Source organism: Oncorhynchus masou, chromosome 24 (genome assembly GCF_036934945.1).
Source record: "Oncorhynchus masou masou isolate Uvic2021 chromosome 24, UVic_Omas_1.1, whole genome shotgun sequence".
Classification (NCBI taxonomy): Eukaryota; Metazoa; Chordata; class Actinopteri; order Salmoniformes; family Salmonidae; genus Oncorhynchus; species Oncorhynchus masou.
Window position 1 is genome coordinate 101,951,951 of NC_088235.1, and position 25,019 is coordinate 101,976,969.

At 46.7% G+C, this 25,019-nt stretch overlaps 1 protein-coding gene across 1 annotated transcript in view; it reads right to left on the reverse strand.

The window, feature by feature from the left end:
- Positions 1–25,019, reverse strand: part of sgip1a (SH3GL interacting endocytic adaptor 1a) — a 159,056-nt gene that overhangs the window by 51,676 nt on the left and 82,361 nt on the right. Inside the window, 5 exon segments of the mRNA XM_064932988.1 lie at positions 8,234–8,418; positions 9,053–9,119; positions 9,507–9,572; positions 10,143–10,167; positions 10,923–10,995. Coding sequence (XP_064789060.1) covers positions 8,234–8,418; positions 9,053–9,119; positions 9,507–9,572; positions 10,143–10,167; positions 10,923–10,995 — 416 coding nt within the window.

Below are 25,019 nucleotides of genomic sequence, written 5' to 3' on the forward strand. Positions count from 1 at the left end.
CTGTTACACTCCCAACAGAACACTGTTAGACTCCCAACACAACACTGTTACACTCCCAACACAACACTGTTAGTCTCCCAAACAGAACACTGCTAGACTCCCAACAGAGCACTGTTACACTCCCAACACAACACTGTTACACTCCCAACACAACACTGTTACACTCTCAACACAACACTGTGACACTCCCAACAGAGCACTGTTAGACTCCCAACACAACACTGTTACACTCCCAACACAACACTGTTACACTCCCAACACAACACTGTGACACTCCCAACAGAGCACTGTTAGACTCCCAACACAACACTGTTACACTCCCAACACAACACTGTTACACTCCCAACACAACACTGTTACACTCCCAACACAACACTGTTACACTCCCAACAGAGTACTGTTAGACTCCCAACACAACACTGTTACACTCCCAACAGAGCACTGTTACACTCCCAACACAACACTGTTACACTCCCAACAGAACACTGTTACACTCCCAACAGAGCACTGTTACACTCCCAACACAACACTGTTACACTCCCAACAGAACACTGTTACACTCTCAACAGAGCACAGTTACACTCCCAACAGAACACTGTTAGACTCCCAACACAACACTGTTACACTCCCAACACAACACTGTGACACTCCCAACACAACACTGTGACACTCCCAACAGAGCACTGTTAGACTCCCAACACAACACTGTTACACTCCCAACACAACACTGTTACACTCCCAACACAACACTGTTACACTCCCAACAGAGCACTGTTAGACTCCCAACACAACACGGTTACACTCCCAACAGAACACTGTTATAATTCCAACACAACACTGTTACACTCCCAACAGAACACTGTTATAATCCCAACACAACACTGTTACACTCCCAATAGAACACTGCTACACTCCCAATAGAACACTGCTACACTCCCAATAGAACACTGCTACACTCCCAACAGAACACTGTTAGACTCTCAACAGAACACTGCTACACTCCCAATAGAACACTGCTACACTCCCAACAGAGCACTGTTACACTCCCAACAGAACACTGTTAGACTCTCAACAAAACACATTTAGACTCCCAACAGAGCACTGTTACACTCCCAACAGAACACTGTTACACTCCCAACAGAACACTGTTAGACTCCCAACAAAACACTGTTAGACTCCCAACACAACACTGCTACAGAACACTGTTAGACTCCCAACAAAACACTGCTACACTCCCAACACAACACTGTTACACTCCCAACACAACACTGTTACACTCCCAACAGAGCACTGTTAGACTCCCAACACAACACGGTTACACTCCCAACAGAACACTGTTAGACTCCCAACAAAACACTGTTAGACTCCCAACACAACACTGCTACAGAACACTGTTAGACTCCCAACAAAACACTGCTACACTCCCAACACAACACTGTTACACTCCCAACACAACACTGTTACACTCCCAACAGAGCACTCTTATAATTCCAACACAACACTGTTACACTCCCAACAGAACACTGTTATAATCCCAACACAACACTGTTACACTCCCAACAGAACACTGTTATAATCCCAACACAACACTGTTACACTCCCAACAGAACACTGTTATAATTCCAACACAACACTGTTACACTCCCAACAGAACACTGTTATAATCCCAACACAACACTGTTACACTCCTAACAGAACACTGTTATAATCCCAACACAACACTGTTACACTCCCAACACAACACTGTTAGTCTCCCAACAGAACACTGCTAGACTCCCAACAGAGCACTGTTACACTCCCAACAGAGCACTGTTACACTCCCAACAGAACACTGTTACACTCCCAACAGAACACTGTTAGACTCTCAACAAAACACTGTTAGACTCCCAACAGAGCACTGTTACACTCCCAACAGAACACTGTTACACTCCCAACAGAACACTGTTAGACTCTCAACAAAACACTGTTAGACTCCCAACAGAACACTGTTAGACTCCCAACAAAACACTGTTAGACTCCCAACACAACACTGCTACAGAACACTGTTAGACTCCCAACAAAACACTGCTACACTCCCAACACAACACTGTTACACTCCCAACACAACACTGTTACACTCCCAACAGAGCACTGTTAGACTCCCAACACAACACGGTTACACTCCCAACAGAACACTGTTAGACTCCCAACACAACACTGCTACAGAACACTGTTAGACTCCCAACAAAACACTGCTACACTCCCAACACAACACTGTTACACTCCCAACACAACACTGTTACACTCCCAACAGAGCACTGTTAGACTCCCAACACAACACTGTTACACTCCCAACAGAACACTGTTATAATCCCAACACAACACTGTTACACTCCCAACAGAACACTGTTATAATCCCAACACAACACTGTTACACTCCCAACACAACACTGTTAGTCTCCCAACAGAGCACTGTTACACTCCCAACAGAACACTGTTACACTCCCAACAGAGCACTGTTACACTCCCAACAGAACACTGTTAGACTCTCAACAAAACACTGTTAGACTCCCAACAGAGCACTGTTAAGACTCTCAACAAAACACTGTTAGACTCCCAACAAAACGCTGTTAGACTCCCAACACAACACTGCTACAGAACACTGTTAGATTCCCAACAGATTTTTTTTTTTAAATTTTACCTTTATTTAACCAGGCAAGTCAGTTAAGAACAAATTCTTATTTTCAATGACGGCCTGGGAACAGTGGGTTAACTGCCTGTTCAGGGGCAGAACGACAGATTTGTACCTTGTCAGCTCGGGGGTTTGAACTTGCAACCTTCCGGTTACTAGTCCAACGCTCTAACCACTAGGCTACCCTGCCGCCCCAGAACACTGCTACACGCCCAACAGAACACTGCTACACGCCCAACAGAATACTGCTACACTACCAACAGAACACTGCTACACTACCAACAGAACACTGCTAGACTCCCAACACAACAGTTACACTCCCAACAGAACACTGCTAGACTCCCAACACAACAGTTACACTCCCAACAGGAGAGATACGGTATTGTTGTAGTGATGCGTGCATGTGTGTGCCTGCAAGATCATGTGTTGGTCTGTATGTGTATGTTGAGAGAGAAATCACAGTCATCCACAGTCCATAATAGCTGATCCTCTCTGCTACTCTGTGGACCTGCTGTGGCTTCATTCAGCTGCATCTTGCAGAGCCATGTCTTTCTCCCGTATCTTCCTTCTGTTGTCTCCTATCATCTCTCCCTCCCTTCATTTATTCCCCATTCAGCCTCCAAGCAGCCAGATTTACATCTCAGCGAAGGTCACTGAACAGCAGTGTTAAATCCTACACCCATCAGTACTCACTCAGAGCAACCTGTTCTCCACAAATCCTGGTTCACCTCTACACCTGAGTGTGTTGTATTGCTATTGCATATTTCTCTTACTCTATTACAATGGATCCAATGGACACCCACCTGACAGTCAATAACATAGTCCTTAGAGAGAAAAGTTAGTACGCTGAATCACAAACCTGAAGGGAGAAAACTGACATGGAACAAGAGGGCAATTCCTGCTAACAGAGGAACAGACAGACAGACAGACAGACAGACAGACAGACAGACAGACAGACAGACAGACAGACAGACAGACAGACAGACAGACAGGAAAGAGCAGAGAGAAAGATCGTACACAAGAAAGAAAGACAGACGATATGACAAGAACAGGCTTACCGGACAACTCCTCTACAGAAGATAGCATCATACATAAGGGAGAGCAAGAAAAAGAGAGGGTAGAAAAAAAGGGGAAGAAGGGTAGAGAAGGACAAAGGGAGGGGCCAGGACAGAAAGACAGAGGAGGGGAGAGAGGGGGTAGAGGGGACACTATGTCAGTGGAGATAACCTACAATCACATACAAAGCTATGAGCAGAAATGACGGATGGGTACTATGGAGGTGAATATTGACTGACTAAACAAACATATATCATGTCAATAGGTTTCTTCTCTGCCAAATGAGAACATCCGAGGTGAGAACACAAGGATCCACCATCTACCAATATGTCTATCCATTTCAGTTTCCACACCCATCCGTTCATCTATCTACAGTACATTGACACGCAACTTCGCAACTTTGTATGTTTAATCAATAGTCTAATCAAACTCCATGGCTTCAGGGATAGTTGATGAGCACAAGGAAACTCCAGTGATACATCTACTGTACTGTGGAAAGACCTAATGGAGGTTAATCTGCTCTCACACATGTTGTCTTCCTCTGTCTCTCCTTCTGTATTCTCAACAGCCATCACCCTCCAACAACAACACATTCAACTTTAATACAGAGAGATAGAGGTCAAGGGAGAGAAAGAGGGAGGGAAAGAGAGAGGTCAAGGGAGAATGAGAGTGAGAGAATGCAGGAGAGAGAGAGAGAGCGAGGGAGCAAGAGAAAGCGAGGGGTAGTGAAAGAAATGTGGAAAGAACCTCTTGTTGTTCGGTTTAGCCTGTTCACTTTTGCGCCCTATCCCAGCTCCCCTCAGCCGATTTCATGGTCAAACTGTTTCCAGGACTACCTGGGTAAGCACACATTTGACATAGAGAGGTGCGATCATGTGACTCGTGTTTAATTCATGACTGAGAAAAAAAAGCAGAAGTTTCAGCACTCTGGACAGACTGGTGAGGTTTTAAATAGGGGATAGGCTAATTGGCATAGACTTAATCTGGAGAGAACAGGACACTGCTTTCTACTCAGACGTGGGAGTTGGAATCCTGGCTTGGGGATAAATCTCTACATTAAAGTAACTGCCCAGTGTTTCCAGATTGCTATGATATCATGACCTATAATTAATTTTCCTTGCAAAAACTTGTGATTAATTATGTTAAAAAGCAGCTTTTCTGTGTTGGAATAGTGTGGGCTTAACCCGACAGCAGAATAGTGTGGGCTTACCCCGACAGCAGAATAGTGTGGGCTTACCCCGACAGCAGAATAGTGTGGGCTTACCCCGACAGCAGAATAGTGTGGGCTTACCCCGACAGCAGAATAGTGTGGGCTTACCCCGACAGCAGAATAGTGTGGGCTTACCCTGACAGCAGAATAGTGTGGGCTTAACCGGACAGCAGAATAGTGTGGGCTTACCCCGACAGCAGAATAGTGTGGGCTTAACCCGACAGCAGAATAGTGTGGGCTTACCCCGACAGCAGAATAGTGTGGGTTTACCCCGACAGCAGAATAGTGTGGGCTTACCCCGACAGCAGAATAGTGCGGGCTTACCCCGACAGTAGAATAGTGCGGGCTTACCCCGACAGCAGAATAGTGTGGGCTTACCCCGACAGCAGAATAGTGTGGCTGTAACCCGACAGCAGAATAGTGTGGGCTTACCCCGACAGCAGAATAGTGTGGGCTTACCCCGACAGCAGAATAGTGTGGGCTTACCCCGACAGCAGAATAGTGTGGGCTTACCCCGACAGCAGAATAGTTTGGGCTTAACCCGACAGCAGAATAGTGTGGGCTTACCCCGACAGCAGAATAGTGTGGGCTTAACCCGACAGCAGAATAGTGTGGGCTTACTCCGACAGCAGAATAGTTTGGGCTTACCCTGACAGCAGAATAGTGTGGGCTTACCCCGACAGCAGAATAGTGTGGGCTTACCCCGACAGCAGAATAGTGTGGGCTTAACCCGACAGCAGAATAGTGTGGGCTTACCCCGACAGCAGAATAGTGTGGGCTTAACACGACAGCAGAATAGTGTGGGCTTACCCCGACAGCAGAATAGTGTGGGCTTACCCCGACAGCAGAATAGTGTGGGCTTACCCCGACAGCAGAATAGTGTGGGCTCACCCCGACAGCAGAATAGTGTGGGCTTACCCCGACAGCAGAATAGTGTGGGCTTAACCCGACAGCAGAATAGTGTGGGCTTAACCCGACAGCAGAATAGTGTGGGCTTACCCCGACAGCAGAATAGTGTGGGCTTACCCCGACAGCAGACCGGTGGACGTACACCGGTCAATCAAAATATTATTGTGAGTAGACTGCTGATTGGCCAATTTATCCTCCTCAAGAGGATATCATCCTCTATGAGGAAATAGCAAGCATTTTTTAAACGGTCTGTTTAAGATACAAGTTTGAGGTATTTTTATTTTTATGTTTCTCTCCAATTCATGCTTTGGCTACAAATACAAGTATAGGATGAGTCACCAACAGCAAGTCAGTTAAGAACAAATTCTTATTTACAATGACAGCCTACACCGGCCAAATGACAGCCTACACCGGCCAAATGACAGCCTACACCGGCCAAATGACAGCCTACACCGGCCAAATGACAGCCTACACCGGCCAAATGACAGCCTACACCGGCCAAATGACAGCCTACACCGGCCAAATGACAGCCTACACCGGCCAAATGACAGCCTACACCGGCCAAATGACAGCCTACACCGGCCAAATCTGGACGACGCTGGGCCAATTGTGCGCTGGCCTATGGGACTCCCAATCACGGCCGGTTGTGATACAGCCTGGATTATGCGTATGAGTTAACAGAATATGAACTTCAGGCATCAAACTTAGGTGTTAGTGTTAGGCGGCAGGTAGTCTAGCGGGTAGAGCATTGGGCCAGTAAGCAAAAGCTTGCTGATTCGAACACCCGAGCCAACAAGGTGAACAATCTGACGGTGTGCCCTTGAGCAAGACACTTAACCCTAATTTGCTGCAGGGGGCGCTGTACCACTATAGCTGACTCTGTAAAGCAACCCAATTCATTGCACCTATCTGGGGGTATGTGACAATAAAACCACACAGCCATTGTATTCTGATCTCTATTGTCAAATCCCGCTACACACAGAGAGAGCCAGGTACACCTTAAGACAACCAAACACCTGCTCACTGTTCTTGGTAAGGGAGCTAGTGGCTAGCTACCGGCTCGACAGCCAGCGGATGGATGAATTATTGAGTCGAAAAGGTTCTCGTATGACCAGAGACTGTCCTTGCGTATGTACAGGACAGAGCCTCACTGTGAATGCCCACTTTCCAGGCTGAATTATTTACCCCAGTGTTGACACTGGGGTAGAGGTACAGTAGGGTGGAGGAGGAAGGAGGTGGGCATCCCAAAGAGAAACTCCTTCAACTGCTGTCCCTCCCACTCCCCTCTCATCACTGCTATTTTGAGGTTAAGTGAAGCATTTAATTTGAGTGTTTGAATCTCATGGGTTGTCATTGTTATTGTGGTGTGGGAATCTGACCTTAGATCAGCTAAACTCTTTCTCCAGTTCAAAGTGGCTGAGCAGGACCGGCTCTAGTCTTTTGGGGGCCCTAAGAGAGATTTGGTTGAACAAATGTCAATGGGGGCCCCCAGAGGTCAGGGACCCTGGGCACGTGCCCTGCATGACCAGTCGGTATTCGGCCATGATTGCTACAATTTTAGATAGCTGACTCGACTAATTTACCAATTTAAAAATTGTTAGCTGTCAAGTGTCTTGACATAACAATAGAAAAATTGCTGATGCACAACCAAGTTTTGAAGTTGCACCATTCTACTATTCTAACGCTCAACAGTAAGTTGAGACCCCAACTGAGTTACTAAAAAGACAAAATAAATAAACATATTTTGGGGGAGGGTTCGGGACCCCTACTGGGCTAGGGCCCTAAGCGACCGCTTATGTTGCTTATGCCTCGAGCCAGCCCTGTGAAGGAGACTCAAACACCCCACTGTTGGCAATGGGATAACTGTAATTGGTTTCTGAGGGCTGTTCAGAGACATCTGCCTTATACTCCACTCGAGTAATTCGTAGTCATTCCACTGAGGTCACACCAGAAGGCTAAAGACCTGCCAGCCACCACCTCTCCTCTCTCCCCAACCTACCTACCATCAGCAGTTGTGTAGTAGAGGGTAAACTAACCCATGTCTCTCTAGCTAATTGTCATTCCAGGGATATGGATCGAATGGCTCTGAGATACTATCATTCACTCCCAGACAGGCATATGCATTTGGTAATGAGGAGAAAAGACACGTAAACAACATGCAGTGAGACAGAGAACCACAAAAATACATAAACAGAAAGAAATGTGTTGTGAGCTGTGGAAAGAACTTCCCTAATAAGCAACAAAACAATCAAACAGATACAACAGTTCAAACACATTCTAGAAAACAGTTCTATAGTTCTACTTCATAACAACACAGTAACATGAAGAGGAAGTGACATCATGACCCCAGTGAGGACAGAGCAGTGAAGGCGGGGGGAGGTACTCACCAGAGGAGAGGGAGACAGAGCTATGTTGCCTATGGAGGCTTTGAGTTCATCTACTGACGGGGCCAAACAGTTGGCACTTTCCGCTGGTAACGGTTTGATCTTGATCTTGAACTTTTTCCGGTGGTCCTCCTCTCCCTCTGACTCGCTGGAGGAGAAGAAGTGCTCCTTGGGGGGTTTGGGGCCGGGTGGGTCGCCGTTAAGGACAGCAATTGTTTCAATGCTGAAGGTCATAGGTGATAGGAGTAGGGTGAATTTGCCCCTAGATGCTGATCTGGGGTCAGTTTAGTATTTTACACACTAATGGTTAAGGTTAGAATTGGGGGAGGGGAAGCTGATCCTAGATCTGTACCTAGGATAAACTTTACACCAGAGAGTGTTTATATATCTAAATCTCTGTCAAATAGCATATACTACAGCATACAACCAGGAGACTGTACAATCTCCTCACAGAACAGTAGGTTCCATAAACATCAGACTAATCATTACATAGTAATTCCAGGAAGCGTGCCATTAGCTGTTATTGAGTTGAAGTGATGCTCAGATTTCCCCCGGTAGTCTGTCGGTTTGTTATTGAGTTGAGATGAGATGATGCTTGATGGTGGGCTGTTCTGCTAGGCTGTTCTGTGATGGCCTGGCTGTTGTGATTCACAGTTAGGTGTTTGCCAGACGAGTTCTGTGGTGGGCTGAATACTAAATGTTTCTGATCTAGTCAGACAGTCATTCACTAATACAGACATACCGACAGAAACAAGTTCAAACTGTAGTGTGATGTAATTCATGTCTAGCTCTATTAGGGTGTATAGTAGATACAAAGGATATCTGATCCTGGCCCCTCCTCCTCATCTGGCCTGAGACTGTAACCTTCATCGTCCACTGTAGGGGCGTTCTGAAACATACAGAGCAACAGACACACCATATTTACACCATGCTAATCGGGGTTGGGCTCAATTCCATTTCAATTCAGTCAATTCAGGAACTTAACTGAAAATCATGTGCTATGTGCTTGTTACAAGGGTAGAATAATGATTTTTGCTTTAATTACATACTGTATTTGTTGGGCTTAATCTATTTAAATTCTGTCAATTCAGTTTCTGAATTGATTGAATTGAGCGCAACCCTGATGCTACGTTGACATACCCCCAGAATGTTAAGAAACGACAGTAAAACAGTAACAGATGGGTCAGAAGAATATCTATTCTCTATAACATATATTGATTGTTTTGTATCATGTGCTATATGAGCTTGTTCAACGGGTAGAATGCTGGTTCCTTACATATCTGTCCCAGTCGATCTCTCCAGAGAACCCATTGACAGCTGCTCCATTGGCCTTCTTCTGGGACTGAAAACAGAACAGCATGACATCACAATGAATCCCACCAATCAGAATCATGTATACGCAACTCATGCACTTCTATACTATTGAGTGATTGGCTATCGCTACTTGATGGTGATGCTACCTATAGGGCAACTAGGTGCATTAAGCTCTAGTGGAGTCTGGTAGTAGAGTAACTATCCTACGCTAGAGGGGACTGCATAGTGTTCAATACCGATTCATTCTGCTGGGGATCCTGAATGATGACGGTCAACAACACAGAGAACACAAATACAATAAAAATCATGTAACAGTTAACAAGTTATTCAATAGACTCATTTCATTTGATTCTAGAGTCTAGAGTCTATTAATAGGGACACTAATGTTACAGTGCCGATTCTCCTAAAGGACTGAGAGTCTTAAAATGACACTATTAAATCAAGCTTGTAAATAGCCAGTTATGTCTTCCTCCTTCCAGCAATGACAAACTTCTTTATTGAAAAGGTAACAAACTAAGATATTATGGACTATTTCTCAGCTGAACAAGTTGTATGATTAATCCATTAGATAAAACATGAACGATTTTGGGATACTTACACCCCCATCTCTGTCAGGGGACCCACTGAGGAAAAAAAGAGCAAGAGTAAGAAAAAAGGAAGGAAGGAGGGATGGAGACAGGGACAAAGAGAAAGTAAGGATCTTGAAATCCACTTGCCATATAATAAAATAGTTTATATTCAAACTGAAGTGCACTGCCAATTAGCAAAGCAGCTCACTGGAATACCACAGTCTATAGGGGCTTTCTCAGGGAAAACGTCACCCACACACGGACGGGCAGCAGGCGGGCACACACACACACACACACACACACACACACACACACACACACACACACACACACACACACACACACACACACACACACACACACACACACACACACACACACACACACACACACACACACACACACACACACACACACCTATCAGTTCTCAGAAGTCATGAATCAAAATGAAAAGTTATCATGCACATACAACCCTGTGAGGTGAATCGATACATCCCAAACAGAATTAGAGAAAAGACCTGGGCAAGGTAGTGATTGATCACAGTGCTGAGCCTCAGCTACAGTTAGTTTCACAGAGGCATGGGCACAGCCTACAGCTGCCAGGGCAACTGTCATCGCATGAGCGGACATTACGTCTCAAACTGTAGAGCTCCTCAGGTGGAGCGTTCATGGTCAATAGAACCTCAACTCCCTCAATAGAACATCCACAGCCAGTGGAATCATATGTGGATGACTGCTGTGTATGTGCATCTGCGTGTGTGTGTGTGTGTATGTGTGCGTGCAAGTGTAAGTTTGACGGGTATACTTACGTGGAGTCATTGTCCTTGTCTCCCTTCTCTTTCTTCCGTATCCCAAAGGCCTTCCTGGTACGTTTTTTCAAACCTGAGGACAAACCAGAGGAGAGAGATGATTAAGTGTGTGAAGAACGGATCAAACACAGTCCCACACACAGACGGCACACACGCACACGCACATACACAGTCAAGTTCCGAGCATACAAAATCAACAAGCAGTGGCCCCAGTGGGTGTGACGCTTGGCGTTGCAAGCGCCATGCTCTACCGTGTGGCCATACAAAATCAACAAGCAGTGTGTGTGTCTGTGTTTGTGTGTGTCTGTGTTTGTGTGTGTCTGTGTCTGTGTTTGTGTGTGTCTGTGTCTGTGTTTGTGTGTGTCTGTGTTTGTGTGTGTCTGTGTTTGTGTGTGTGTGTATCTGTGTGTGTGTCTGTGTTTGTGTGTGTCTGTGTTTGTGTGTGTCTGTGTCTGTGTCTGTGTTTGTGTGTGTCTGTGTTTGTGTTTGTGTTTGTGTGTCTGTGTTTGTGTGTGTCTGTGTCTGTGTTTGTGTTTGTGTCCATCTGTGTGTATTCATAGAGTTCCAGACTGGCTATACTATCCAGTGTCAGAACAGAGGCCCAGACCTGTGGTCCTGTGGATCAAGGTTGAGCTTTTCATCTATTATTGAGTAGCAGAATGCTCTTTGAAGGCTAATATTCATTCACATCTCAAATGGTCCTCATGGCCAATGCAGATGGATCCCTTTCTGTTGATCACTGATCTGTCAAGTCCCCTTCCTCTGATACTGGCTCTGCTCTGGCTAAATTAGTACTGGCTAAATTACTCTGTGTAAATTACTCCTCTGTGTAAATTACTCAACTGTGTAAATTACTCCTCTGTCTAAATGAGTCCTCTGGCTAAATGAGTCCTTTGGCCAAATGAGTCCTCTGACTAAATGAATCCGCTGTCTAAATCAATACACTATCATCAACAGACATACAGTAAATCATATTATAGCCAATGAATAGTGAGGAACCTGGCAACTACCTCTGTCTACACTTCATCCTCACTTATTATGTTACAAAGTACAACAGAATGGCTGATATCTACCTTTAATAGTCCCTTTCTCTCAGGAAACACACATCAAGAAGATTCTGCGTCATTAGATCTGTAACCTGCCATGATACCAGCCTATTAAAACATGAACTCAGAAAGGAAGCAAACTTAATTGCTCTTCCTCCATATTCAGACTGGAGAGACTGGAGCAGACTGAAATGACCTGGAACAGTATACTAAAACAGTACAGCAACTGTTAAAGGCCCAGTCAAGTCAAAAACACGATTCTGCTGTGTTTTATATATATTTCCACACAATGAGGTTGGAATAATACTATGAAAATGATGATGCCATTTTAGTGTAAGAGCTGTTTGAAAAGACCGCCTGTAATCTCAGCCTGTTTTGACACCAACAGGCTGAAATGGGTGCGTGCAGGTGGCAGGGAAGTCCGGCGCAGGAAAACAAACTTGGTATAAATGGAGTCGTTTAATAAGTGCTCATACAACTCCAAAAACCAAAATATACAAACAAATAACATGGTACATAACTAAGTAAGTAACTAAATAAGTGGGTACAAAACCCGTCGCACACCGACACATGACTTGCACAAACATACAATAAAACAATCTCAGACAAAACATGAGGGGAAACAGAGGGTTAAATACACAACATGTAATTGATAGGATTGGAACCAGGTGTGGAGGAAGACAAGACAAAATCAATGGAAAATGAAAAATGGATCAATGATGGCTAGAAGGTCAGTGACGTCGACCGCCAAACACCGCCCGAACAAGGAAAGGGACCGACTTCGGCAGAAGTCGTGACACAGGCGGTAAATTAGTTAATAGATCAATAAAAAAGAGGGTTCCAAACTTCTCTGCCAAAAACAACTAGTTGTCAGTTTTTCCGTCCATACTCAGACAGTCCTCAAAAAATTTAGCTTGAGAAATTGCTCTTTGCTAAGAAGCCATTTTTGTTTCTTTTTGACAATTTTTGTAGAAAACAATCACAACAAGGAACTTAATTGTCACCAAGAAATGATTTGATATTGAGACATAAATGGCTGAATTGGACCTTTAAGATTAAGTACCTCTTACAGAGACTGAAATTGGCATAACTTTCTGGACTATTTGAAATGGAGTAGGACTATCATACATCTACTATACACAATTCTACAATCCATTCTTACCCAAAATGAATGTCCAGTTATCTCCCTGCATTTCTGGTCCCTATATTCCAGCCTCGTCATTCTGCCATGTCTGTCTCTGCCTGTCGTCTCACACCTCCACCTCTCCTAGTACAGTGCAACACGCAGCGGGGGAACCAGAGCCTTAGAGTGTGTCTGCATGAAGTAGCATCGCACGCACACACACACACACGTACACGCACACACAGTACAGTATCTTTATCCCTACCCTCGAGGCCAGTGCTTAAATTCAACACCAGTGACTCAACTCATGAATAAACAACAAATGCCAGAGTCGACGAATGAATAATCAACCCAGCACAGGGAGGAGGCCAATCTCCATGCAATCTCCCAAGGCACAGTCTAAACATGCCTCATCTGTAGCATGAAGTCCAAGAGATACGTGACAAGAGTTCAAATATGCCTCTATGTCTGTCTGTCTCTTCCTCCTTAGATATCCAGTATCTTAGGTACCTGTTCCTGTCTGTCTACAGGCTCTGTGAAGACCTGTCACTACCTGTCACTGTCCTTCTGGGCAACTGTCAGTACCTGCTCCTTTCTCTGTCACAGCCTATGTCCCCGCTGGTTTTGAGGTTACCTTTCACAGCCTCACCCTGCCTCTATCACATTCCCTGACCTCTTCCTCTGTCCCTGACCTCTTCCTCTGTCCCTGCTACAATCCTCCCCATCGGCGAACCCTTTGAAGAACCCTTTTTGGTTCCAGGTAGAAGCCTTTTGGTCCCAGGTAAAACCCTGTTGGGGGCCACATGAACTCCCAGCCTATAAGAGAGCAGGAACAGGAGTGCCACCTGACTCAAACGACAGGAACAGGAAGCGGGCAGAGGGCGGCGGCAAGAGGGTGGAGGTAAGAGGATGGAGGGGGTAAAAACCAGTTAACTATGGATGGCATCTGGGCAACTGAGAGGGAGCAAAGAATACACTGCAAAAAAGAGGGAGTCTGCAGTGAAGAATGCAGGCAGTTCTGTCTTTCTACTTTTCAGCATTCCATTTCGGTATGTCTTGGTATCTCTTCATCTAAGGTAGCCCTGTTACTGTTTCTCTCAATCCCCCAACAGGTTTCTTTGAATCTGGAGATCTATTCCAAACCAAACAACAAGTCCTCAAACGAATCAGACCTGTCAAAACAACTTCCAACGGTGATCAGTCCTGAGATAAGACAGTTTGAGGTGATCTACAATGCTACTCTCTACATTAGCTCTGTTATTGCTGTGCTTTACTAGATGTCTGTACCTCAGCTACCCTGTGAGTTCTGTGCTTGTGTCTGGCTTCCTGTGTGTCTAGACTGCATGGTGACAGTGTTGTGTGCTCTTCTGTGTTCTGAGCAACACAGTGTGAATGTCGTGTGCTCTTCTGTGTTCTGAGCAACACAGTGTGAATATTGTGTGCTCTTCTGTGTTCTGAGCAACACAGTGTGAATGTTGTGTGCTCTTCTGTGTTCTGAGCAACACAGTGTGAATGTTGTGTGCTCTTCTGTGTTCTGAGCAACACAGTGTGAATATTGTGTGCTCTTCTGTGTTCTGAGCAAAACAGTGTGAATATTGTGTGCTCTTCTGTGTTCTGAGCAACACAGTGTAAATGTCGTGTGCTCTTCTGTGTTCTGAGCAACACAGTGTGAATGTTGTGTGCTCTTCTGTCTTCTGAGCAACACAGTGTGAATATTGTGTGCTCTTCTGTGTTCTGAGCAACACAGTGTGAATGCTGTGTACTCTTCTGTCTTCATGTGTCTCTGTCTGGGTTTAACTGTAGTCTGGAGATGTTGACTGTGATTCAGGCCTCAAAGCCTTCATCAGTTTGGACCAGGGAATCCCTGGAGTGCCGAGGATAATTAAGATAGCTATGATCTTAAAGCAAACACACACACACAAACACACACACACACACACAGTCCCCCTCTCTCTCCCCCTAGCTGGTGACTGGGCTCATTTAGGGAGATTGCTAACTCTAGGGAGGAGAAGCAGAGACTGTTTCACAAGCTGTTTTAATGGGAGAGAGCTGGAGAGGCTGGAGAGATTCTTTATCCACAGTGAACAAGACTCAGGCTGTCTGCCAGGAGGGCTCTCCACGCAGCAGGGATGGGGAGACAGGTGTCCTGTGAATACTAAGTAGAAGAGTGTCTGGTAACTCCAACCTATTCTAGGAAGGTGTGCGGTCATGCTGCAAGGTGCGTGGTCAGTCACTCCGACAGGTGCAGTTATTGTAGGAAGGTGTGAAGTTATGGAGGTGTGGGTGGTCACTCGGGCTGTGATGGTCATGACATTTTGTCAGATGGTTATTGTCATGCAAATGACTGCCGGCCTCATAGCAATTGACCGCCATTAACATAAACATATCTCCAATACGCCATGCTATAGGCTAGTTAATTTAGATATGCTCATAAGTCCCGTGACATTATTTTATATGAATTTATTGTACGAATCATATAATAGATCCTTTTCCAGTACACGACACACTGACGTCACGTACGGATGCGCGTGACTCTTGGTGGCAGTAAGAAAGCAATCGCCATCTGCGCACAATCAACATAGATTTATGTCTTTATTACTTATAAACAAACTAACTTTTTTTACGCTTACAATGATGTTTTGATTCTTGCTTGAACAGTCGCTACGAATATATTTGGTTGTGATCTATGCAAAATAATTATTTTGAATGTAGCAGTTGTTTGCTAGAATGCTAACACTCATTGATATTAGAGATCGACCGATTATGATTTTTCAACGCTGATAACGATACCGATTATTGGAGGACCAAAAAAAGCTGATACCAATTATATGGCTGATTTATATATATATTTATAATAATGACAATTACAACAATACTGATTGAACAATGAAGACTTTTATTTTAACTTAATATAATACATAAATAAAATCAATTTAGTCTCAAATAAATAATGAAACATGTTCAATTTGGTTTAAATAATTCAATTTGGTTTAAATAATGCAAAAGCACAGTGTTGGAGAAGAAAGTAAAAGTGCAATATGTGCCATGTAAAAAAGCTAACGTTTAAGTTCCTTGCTCAGAATGAAAGCTGGTGGTTCTCTTTAACATGAGACTTCAATATTCCCAGTTAAGAAGTTTTAGGTTGTAGTTATTATAGGAATTATTGGACTGTTTCTCTTCATACTATTTGTATTTCATACAGGCACTTTAGTATTGCCAGCCTAATCTCTGGAGTTGATAGGCTTGAAGTCATAAACAGCGCTGTGCTTCAAGCATTGCGAAGAGCTGCTGGCAAACGCAGTGTAGTGCTGTTTGAATGAATGCTTAGGAGCACGTTTATTCTTTCAGTGAAATACGGAACCGTTACGTATTTTATCAAACGGGTGGCAACCCTAAGTCTAAATATTGCTGTTACATTGCACAACCTTCAATGTTATGTCATAATTATGTACAATTCTGGAAAATTAATTACGGTCTTTGTTAGGAAGAAATGGTCTCCACACAGCTTGCAACGAGCCAGGCGGCCCAAACTGCTGCATATACCCTGACTCTGCTTGCACTGAACACAAGAGAAGCGACACAATTTCCCTAGTTAATATTGCCTGCTAAGATGAATTTCTTTTAACTACATATGCAGGTTTAAAAATATATACTTGTGTACTGATTTTAAGAAAGGCATTGATGTTTATGGTTAGGTACATTTGTGCAACAATTGTGCTTTTTTCACGAATACGCTTTTGTTAAATCATCACCTGTTTGGCGAAGTTTAAGTAGGCTGTGATTCAATGATAAATTAACAGGCACCACATTGATTATATGCAACGCAGAACAAGCTAGTTAACCTAGTAATATCATCAACCATGTGTGGTTAACTAGTGATTATGTGACGATAGATTGTTTTTTATAAGATAAGTTTAATGCTATCTAGCAACTTACCTTGGCTCCTTGCAGCCACAAGGTCCTTTTGATGCTGCGCTTATGTAACAGGTGGTCAGCCTGCCACGCAGTCTCCTCGTGGATTTCAATGTATTCATCCATAATCAGCGTCCAAAAAGGCAGATTACTGATAGTTATGTAAACTTCAAATCCGATTGCCGATTAATCGGTCAACCTCTGATATAGGCTGTAGCAAAAGCTATCCAAAGAGACATTTTACTGGTTGAAGTTATTACGGCTGGGTATAATGGGTGGGGTTGGCTGGGTATAATGGCTGGTGTTGGCTGGGTATAATGGCTGGGGTTGGCTGGGTATAATAGCTGGGGTTGGCTGGGATGGGCTGGGTATAATGGCTGGGGTTGGCTGGGTATAATGGCTGGTGTTGTTTGGGTATAATGGCTGGGGTTGGCTGGGTATAATGGCTGGTGTTGGCTGGGTATAATGGCTGGGGTTGGCTGGGATGGGCTGGGTATAATGGCTGGGGTTGGCTGGGTATAATGGCTGGGGTTGGCTGGGATGGGCTGGGTATAATGGCTGGCTTTGGCTGGGTATCATGGCTGGGGTTGGCTGGGTATAATGGCTGGTGTTGGCTGGGTATAATGGCTGGGGTTGGCTGGGATGGGCTGGGTATAATGGCTGGGGTTGGCTGGGTATAATGGCTGGGGTTGGCTGGGATGGGCTGGGTATAATGGCTGGGGTTGGCTGGGTATCATGGCTGGGGTTGGCTGGGTATAATGGCTGGTGTTGGCTGGGTATAATGGCTGGGGTTGGCTGGCTATAATGGCTGGTGTTGGCTGGGGTTGGCTGGGTATAATGGCTGGGGTTGGCTGGGTATAATGGCTGGTGTTGGCTGGGATGGGCTGGGTATAATGGCTGGGGTTGGCTGGGTATCATGGCTGGGGTTGGCTGGGTATAATGGCTGGGGTTGGCTGGGTATAATGGCTGGTGTTGGCTGGGTATAATGGCTGGGGTTGACTGGGTATAATGGCTGGTGTTGGCTGGGATAGGCTGGGTATAATGGCTGGGGTTGGCTGGGTATCATGGCTGGGGTTGGCTGGGTATAATGGCTGGTGTTGGCTGGGTATAATGGCTGGGGTTGGCTGGGTATAATGGCTGGTGTTGGCTGGGGTTGGCTGGGTATAATGGCTGGGGTTGGCTGGGTATAATGGCTGGTGTTGGCTGGGTATAATGGCTGGTGTTGGCTGGGTATAATGGCTGGGGTTGGCTGGGTATAATGGCTGGTGTTGGCTGGGTATAATGGCTGGGGTTGGCAGGGATGGGCTGGGTATAATGGCTGGGTATAATGGCTGGGGTTGGCTGGGATGGGACTGGAGGGAGACTCTGGCAGATCCGGACTGGAGGGAGACTCTGGCAGCTCCTGACTGGCGGGCGGCTCTGGCAGCTCCTGACTGGCGGGCGGCTCTGGATGCTCCTGACTGGCGGGCGGCTCTGGCAGCTCCTGACTGGCGGGCGGCTCTGGTAGCTCAGGACAGACGGGCGACTCTGGCAGCTCAGGACAGACAGGCGACTCTGGCAGCTCAGGACAGACGGGCGACGGGCGACTCTGACAGACGGGCGACTCTGGCAGCTCAGGACAGACGGGCGGCTCTGGCAGCTCAGGACAGACGGGCGACTCTGGCAGCTCAGGACAGACGGGCGACTCTGGCAGCTCAGGACAGACGGGCGACTCTGGCAGCTCAGGACAGACGGGCGACTCTGGCAGCTCAGGACAGACGGGCGACTCTGGCAGCTCAGGACAGACGGGCGACTCTGGCAGCTCAGGACAGACGGGCGACTCTGGCAGCTCAGGACAGACGGGCCACTCTGGCAGCTCAGGACAGACGGGCCACTCTGGCAGCTCAGGACAGACGGGCGACTTTGGCAGCTCAGGACAGACGGGCGACTCTGGCAGCTCAGGACAGACGGGAGACTCTGGCAGCTCAGGACAGACGGGAGACGGGAGACGCTTCCAGCTGCGCTGCCGTGCTGCCTCCTCATACCACCGCCTCTCGGCTTTCACTGGAGAATATCGCCGCCTCAAGTAAGAAGCAATATTCTCCAGCCTGTGCCCAGGGTCCCTTGCCGTCCAGAATCTCCTCCCATGACCAGGAGTCCTGAGATCGCTGCTGCTGCCCGTTACCACGCTGCTTGGTCCTTTGGTGGTGGGTGATTCTGTCACGATTGTCCTCCTCCTCTTCTGACGAGGAGGAGTAGTAAGGATCGAAGGACCGAAGCGCAACGTGATGGGAATACATTATTTTAATGTAAGACGAAATAACACGAAGTACACTAAACAAACAAAATAACAAAATGAACGTGACCGCTATCAAAACAGAGTGCAAACATGCAACATCCATAGACATAGATAATCACCACGAAATACTCAAGGAATATGGCTGCCTAAATTTCTGATTGGTTCCCAATCAGAGACAACAATCAACAACTGCCTCTAATTGAGAACCAATCCAGCCAACCATAGACATACAAAACCCCTAGACTGCTGACAACCCCATAAACATACAAAAGCCCTAGACAGGACAAAAACATATAATCACCCATGTCACACCCTGACCTAGCCCAAATAATAAAGAAAACAAAGAATAATAAGGTCAGGGCGTGACAGATGGGCTGGGTATAATTGCTGGGGTTGGCTGGGTATAATGGTTGGGGTTGGCTGGGTGTAATGGCTGGGGTTGGCTAGAATGGGCTGGGTATAATGGCTGGGGTTGGCTAGGATGGGCTGGGTATAATGGCTGGGGTTGGCTAGTATGGGCTGTGTATAATGGCCGAGGTGGGCTGTGTATAATGGCTGGGGTTGGCTGGGTAGAATGGCTGGGGTTGACTAGGATGGGCTGGGTATAATGGCTGGGGTTGACTAGAATGGGCTGGGTATAATAGCTGGGGTTGGCTAGAATGGGCTGGGTATAATAGCTGGGGTTGGCTAGAATGGGCTGGTATAATGGCTGGGGTTGACTAGGATGGGCTGGGTAGAATGGCTGGGGTTGGCTAGTATGGGCTGTGTATAATGGCCGAGGTGGGCTGTGTATAATGGCTGGGGTTGGCTGGGTATAATGGCTGGGGTTGGCTAGAATGGGCTGGGTATAATAGCTGGGGTTGGCTAGAATGGGCTGGGTATAATAGCTGGGGTTGGCTAGAATTGGCTGGTATAATGGCTGGGGTTGACTAGGATGGGCTGGGTATAATGGCTGGGGTTGACTAGGATGGGCTGGGTATAATGGCTGGGGTGGGTTGGGTATAATGGCTGGGGTGGGCTGGGTATAATGGCTGGGGTGGGTTAGGTATAATGGCTGGGGTGGGTTGGGTATAATGGCTGGGGTGGGCTGGGTATAATGGCTGGGGTGGGCTGGGTATAATGGCTGGGGTGGGTTGGGTATAATGGCTGGGCCGGGTATAATGGCTGGGGTGGGTTGGGTATAATGGCTGGGGTGGGTTGGGTATAATGGCTGGGGTTGGCTGGGTAAAATGGCTGGGTATAATGGCTGGGCTGGGTATAATGGCTGAGCTGGGTATAATGGCTGGGCTGGGTATAATGGCTGAGCTGGCCTGGGTATAATGGCTGGGCTGGGTATAATGGCTGGGCTGGGTATAATGGCTGAGCTGGGTATAATGGCTGGGCTGGGTATAATGGCTGGGCTGGGTATAATGGCTGGGCTGGGTATAATGGCTGAGCTGGGTATAATGGCAGGGCTGGGTATAATGGCTGAGCTGGCCTGGGTATAATGGCTGGGTGTCACGTTCTGACCTTTATTTCCTTTGTTTTGTATTCATTATTTAGTATGGTCAGGGCGTGAGTTGGGGTGGGCAGTCTGTTTGATTTTCTAAGATTTGGGGATTTCTATGTTTCGGCCTAGTATGGTTCTCAATCAGAGGCAGGTGTCATTAGTTGTCTCTGATTGAGAATCATACTTAGGTAGCCTGGGTTGCACTGTTTGTTTGTGGGTGATTGTCTATGTTGATTGCTTGTTTCAGCACAGTTCACATTAGCTTCACGGTTGTTATTTCGTTTATTGTTTTTGTATAGTGTTTCAGTGTTCAGTGTTTTCTTTATTAAAATTAATTATGAACACATACCACGCCGCATTTTGGTCCTCCGATCCTTCTCGCCTCTCCTCTTCAGATGAAGAGGAGGACGACCGTGACACTGGTCTGGGTATAATGGCTGGACTTGGTATAATGGCTGGGCTGGGTATAATGGCTGGGCTGGGTATAATGGCTGGGCCGGGTATAATGGCTGGGATGGGTTGGGTATAATGGCTGTGGTGGGCTGAGTATAATGGCTGGGTTGGGTATAATGTCTGGGCTGGGTATAATGGCTGGGCTGGGTATAATGGCTGGGCTGGGTATAATGGCTGGCTGGGCTGGGTATAATGGCTGAGCTAGCCTGGGTATAATGGCTTGGATGGGTATAATGGCTGGGGTGGGTTGGGTATAATGGGTGGGCTGGGTATAATGGCTGGGCCGGGTATAATGGCTGGGGTGGGTTGGGTATAATGGGTGGGCTGGGTATAATGGGTGGGCCGGGTATAATGGCTGGGGTGGGTTGGGTATAATGGGTGGCTGGGTATAATGGCTGGGTATAATGGCTGGGCTTGGTATAATGGCTGGGCTGGGTATAATGGCTGGGCTGGGTATAATGGCTGGGCTGGGTATAATGGCTGGGCTGGGTATAATGGCTGGGCTGGGTATAATGGCTGGGCTGGGTATAATGGTTGGGCTTGGTATAATGGTTGGGCTTGGTATAATGGCTGGGCTGGGTATAATGGCTGGGCTGGGTATAATGGCTGGGCTGGGTATAATGGCTGGGATGGGTATAGAGAGGAGGTTTAACATGGCTCCTGTGCTGGTCTGAGTCATCCCTGTGAGGATGGAGCAGGAGAGAGAGATGCAGCAGGAGTCTGACAGACACGGCTCTATGAACTAACAAATGTGTGCGCGCGCACACACACACACGTTCGCTCGCAGTAGCTGCTCACAAATAGGTACTCTCACAGACACAAATAGACACACACAAGGCGATTCTCCATTTTGTGACCTGATGCGATGTCTCATGCCCTGCCGTGATTTAAAATGAGATCAGGAAACCTGCTGCTTCACCTCTCTGTCTTTCAAGACAACTAGAGCAGAGCCGCGGCAGTGTAGAAAAGGATGAACACAGAGAGACAGGAAGACTGGAGGCAGAGGAGAAGATATGTCAGAGAGATAAGAAGACTGGAGGCAGAGGAGAAGATACGTCAGAGAGATAAGAAGACTGGAGGCAGAGGAGAAGATACGTCAGAGAGATAAGAAGACTGGAGGCAGAGGAGAAGATACGTCAGAGAGATAAGAAGACTGGAGGCAGAGGAGAAGATACGTCAGAGAGATAAGAAGACTGGAGGCAGAGGAGAAGATACGTCAGAGAGATAAGAAGACTGGAGGCAGAGGAGAAGATACGTCAGAGAGATAAGAAGACTGGAGGCAGAGGAGAAGATACGTCAGAGAGATAAGAAGACTGGAGGCAGAGGAGAAGATACGTCAGAGAGATAAGAAGACTGGAGGCAGAGGAGAAGATACGTCAGAGAGATAGGAAGACTGGAGGCAGAGGAGAAGATACGTCAGAGAGATAAGAAGACTGGAGGCAGAGGAGAAGATACGTCAGAGAGATAAGAAGACTGGAGGCAGAGGAGAAGATACGTCAGAGAGATAAGAAGACTGGAGGCAGAGGAAAAGATATGTCAGAGAGATAAGAAGACTGGAGGCAGAGGAGAAGATACGTCAGAGAGATAGGAAGACTGGAGAAGGCAGAGGAGAAGATACGTCGGAGAGATAGGAAGACTGGAGGAGGCAGAGGAGAAGATACGTCGGAGAGATAGGAAGACTGGAGGAGGCAGAGGAGAATATACGTCGGAGAGATAGGAAGACTGGAGGAGGCAGAGGAGAAGATACGTCAGAGAGATAGGAAGACTGGAGGAGGCAGAGGAGAAGATACGTCAGAGAGATAGGAAGACTGGAGGAGGCAGAGGAGAAGATACGTCGTAGAGATAGGAAGACTGGAGGAGGCAGAGGAGAAGATACGTCGGAGAGATAGGAAGACTGGAGGAGGCAGAGGAGAAGATACGTCGTAGAGATAGGAAGACTGGAGGAGGCAGAGGAGAAGATACGTCAGAGAGATAGGAAGACTGGAGGAGGCAGAGGAGAAGATACGTCAGAGAGATAGGAAGACTGGAGGAGGCAGAGGAGAAGATACGTCGTAGAGATAGGAAGACTGGAGGAGGCAGAGGAGAAGATACGTCGGAGAGATAGGAAGACTGGAGGAGGCAGAGGAGAAGATACGTCGGAGAGATAGGAAGACTGGAGGAGGCAGGGGAGAAGATACGTCGTAGAGATAGGAAGACTGGAGGAGGCAGAGGAGAAGATACGTCGGAGAGATAGGAAGACTGGAGGAGGCAGAGGAGAAGATACGTCGGAGAGATAGGAAGACTGGAGGAGGCAGAGGAGAAGATACGTCGGAGAGATAGGAAGACTGGAGGAGGCAGAGGAGAAGATACGTCGTAGAGATAGGAAGGCTGGAGGAGGCAGAGGAGAAGATACGTCGGAGAGATAGGAAGACTGGAGGAGGCAGAGGAGAAGATACGTCGGAGAGATAGGAAGACTGGAGGAGGCAGAGGAGAAGATACGTCGGAGAGATAGGAAGACTGGAGGAAGCAGAGAAGAAGTAGATATGTTAGCGAGGGGGCTGCCTTTGCACCTGACTTCTTATTTGCAACAGAATACTGAAACCCAAAGAAAGAGAGAAACAGGGAGACCTAGAGACATGGAAACAGAGAGACATAGAAACAGAGAGACATGGAAACAGAGTCCGAGAGACATGGGAACAGAGAAAGAGAGACATGGGAACAGAGTCTGAGAGACATGGGAACAGAGAAAGAGAGACATGGGAACAGAGAGACATGGAAAAAGAGACAGAGAGAGAGCGACAGGGAAACAGAGTGAGAGAGAGAAGAGAGACAGAAAAGAGAGACAGTGCAACAGGGAAACAGAGAGACAGTGAGACAAAACAGACTCACTAAGGCTGTTTACACAGGCAGCCCAATTCTGATCTTTTTTTCATTCATTGGTATTTTGACCCATTTTTTAGAGCTGATCCGATTGGTCTAAAGACGAATGAATGGAAATATATCAGAATTGGGTTGCCTGTGTAAAAACAGCGGCACATTACATGGCTCTGGAACACAACGACACACAGTACAGGTTTTGTCAGTTGCTGAATGGATGCACACATTGACAAGACAGATTCTGTAGCTATTGACGTGTGGCTGAACACTAAGGAAATTGGGTCATCATGGGTAGAATTGGCCGCAGTACACTGACAGCTGGCAAAGTGTGGACAAAAGGTGTTCCGGAATGCCAGGATGGGGGAACCCTCTGTGTCCTTATGTTCTCTTAACAGCTAGCACTCCCCATTAAATGCACCAAAGGCTGACATTTCCACAACTTTCTGTAACATCTGCTTTCCATACACCAATCAACAGCCGCTGTTTTTATTGAGAACAACAATGGCTTGTGTCTGCAGATAAGTCAGTCATCATTTAGAAGAGAGCATATTCTGCATTCCAGAATATGACGATGGGCTAGGCCTATAAATCTGAGACTGTTGGATGGGTTAGCACCAGGGCACAGTATGGGTTAGGCCTATAAATCTGAGACTGTTGGATGGGTTAGCACCAGGGCACAGTATGGGTTAGGCCTATAAATCTGAGACTGTTGGATGGGTTAGCACCAGGGCACAGTATGGGTTAGGCCTATAAATCTGAGACTGGTGGATGGGTCAGCACCAGGACACAGTATGGGTTAGGCCTATAAATCTGAGACTGTTGGATGGGTTAGCACCAGGGCACAGTATGGGTTAGGCCTATAAATCTGAGACTGTTGGATAGGTCAGCACCAGGGCACAGTATGGGTTAGGCCTATAAATCTGTGACTGTTGGATGGGTC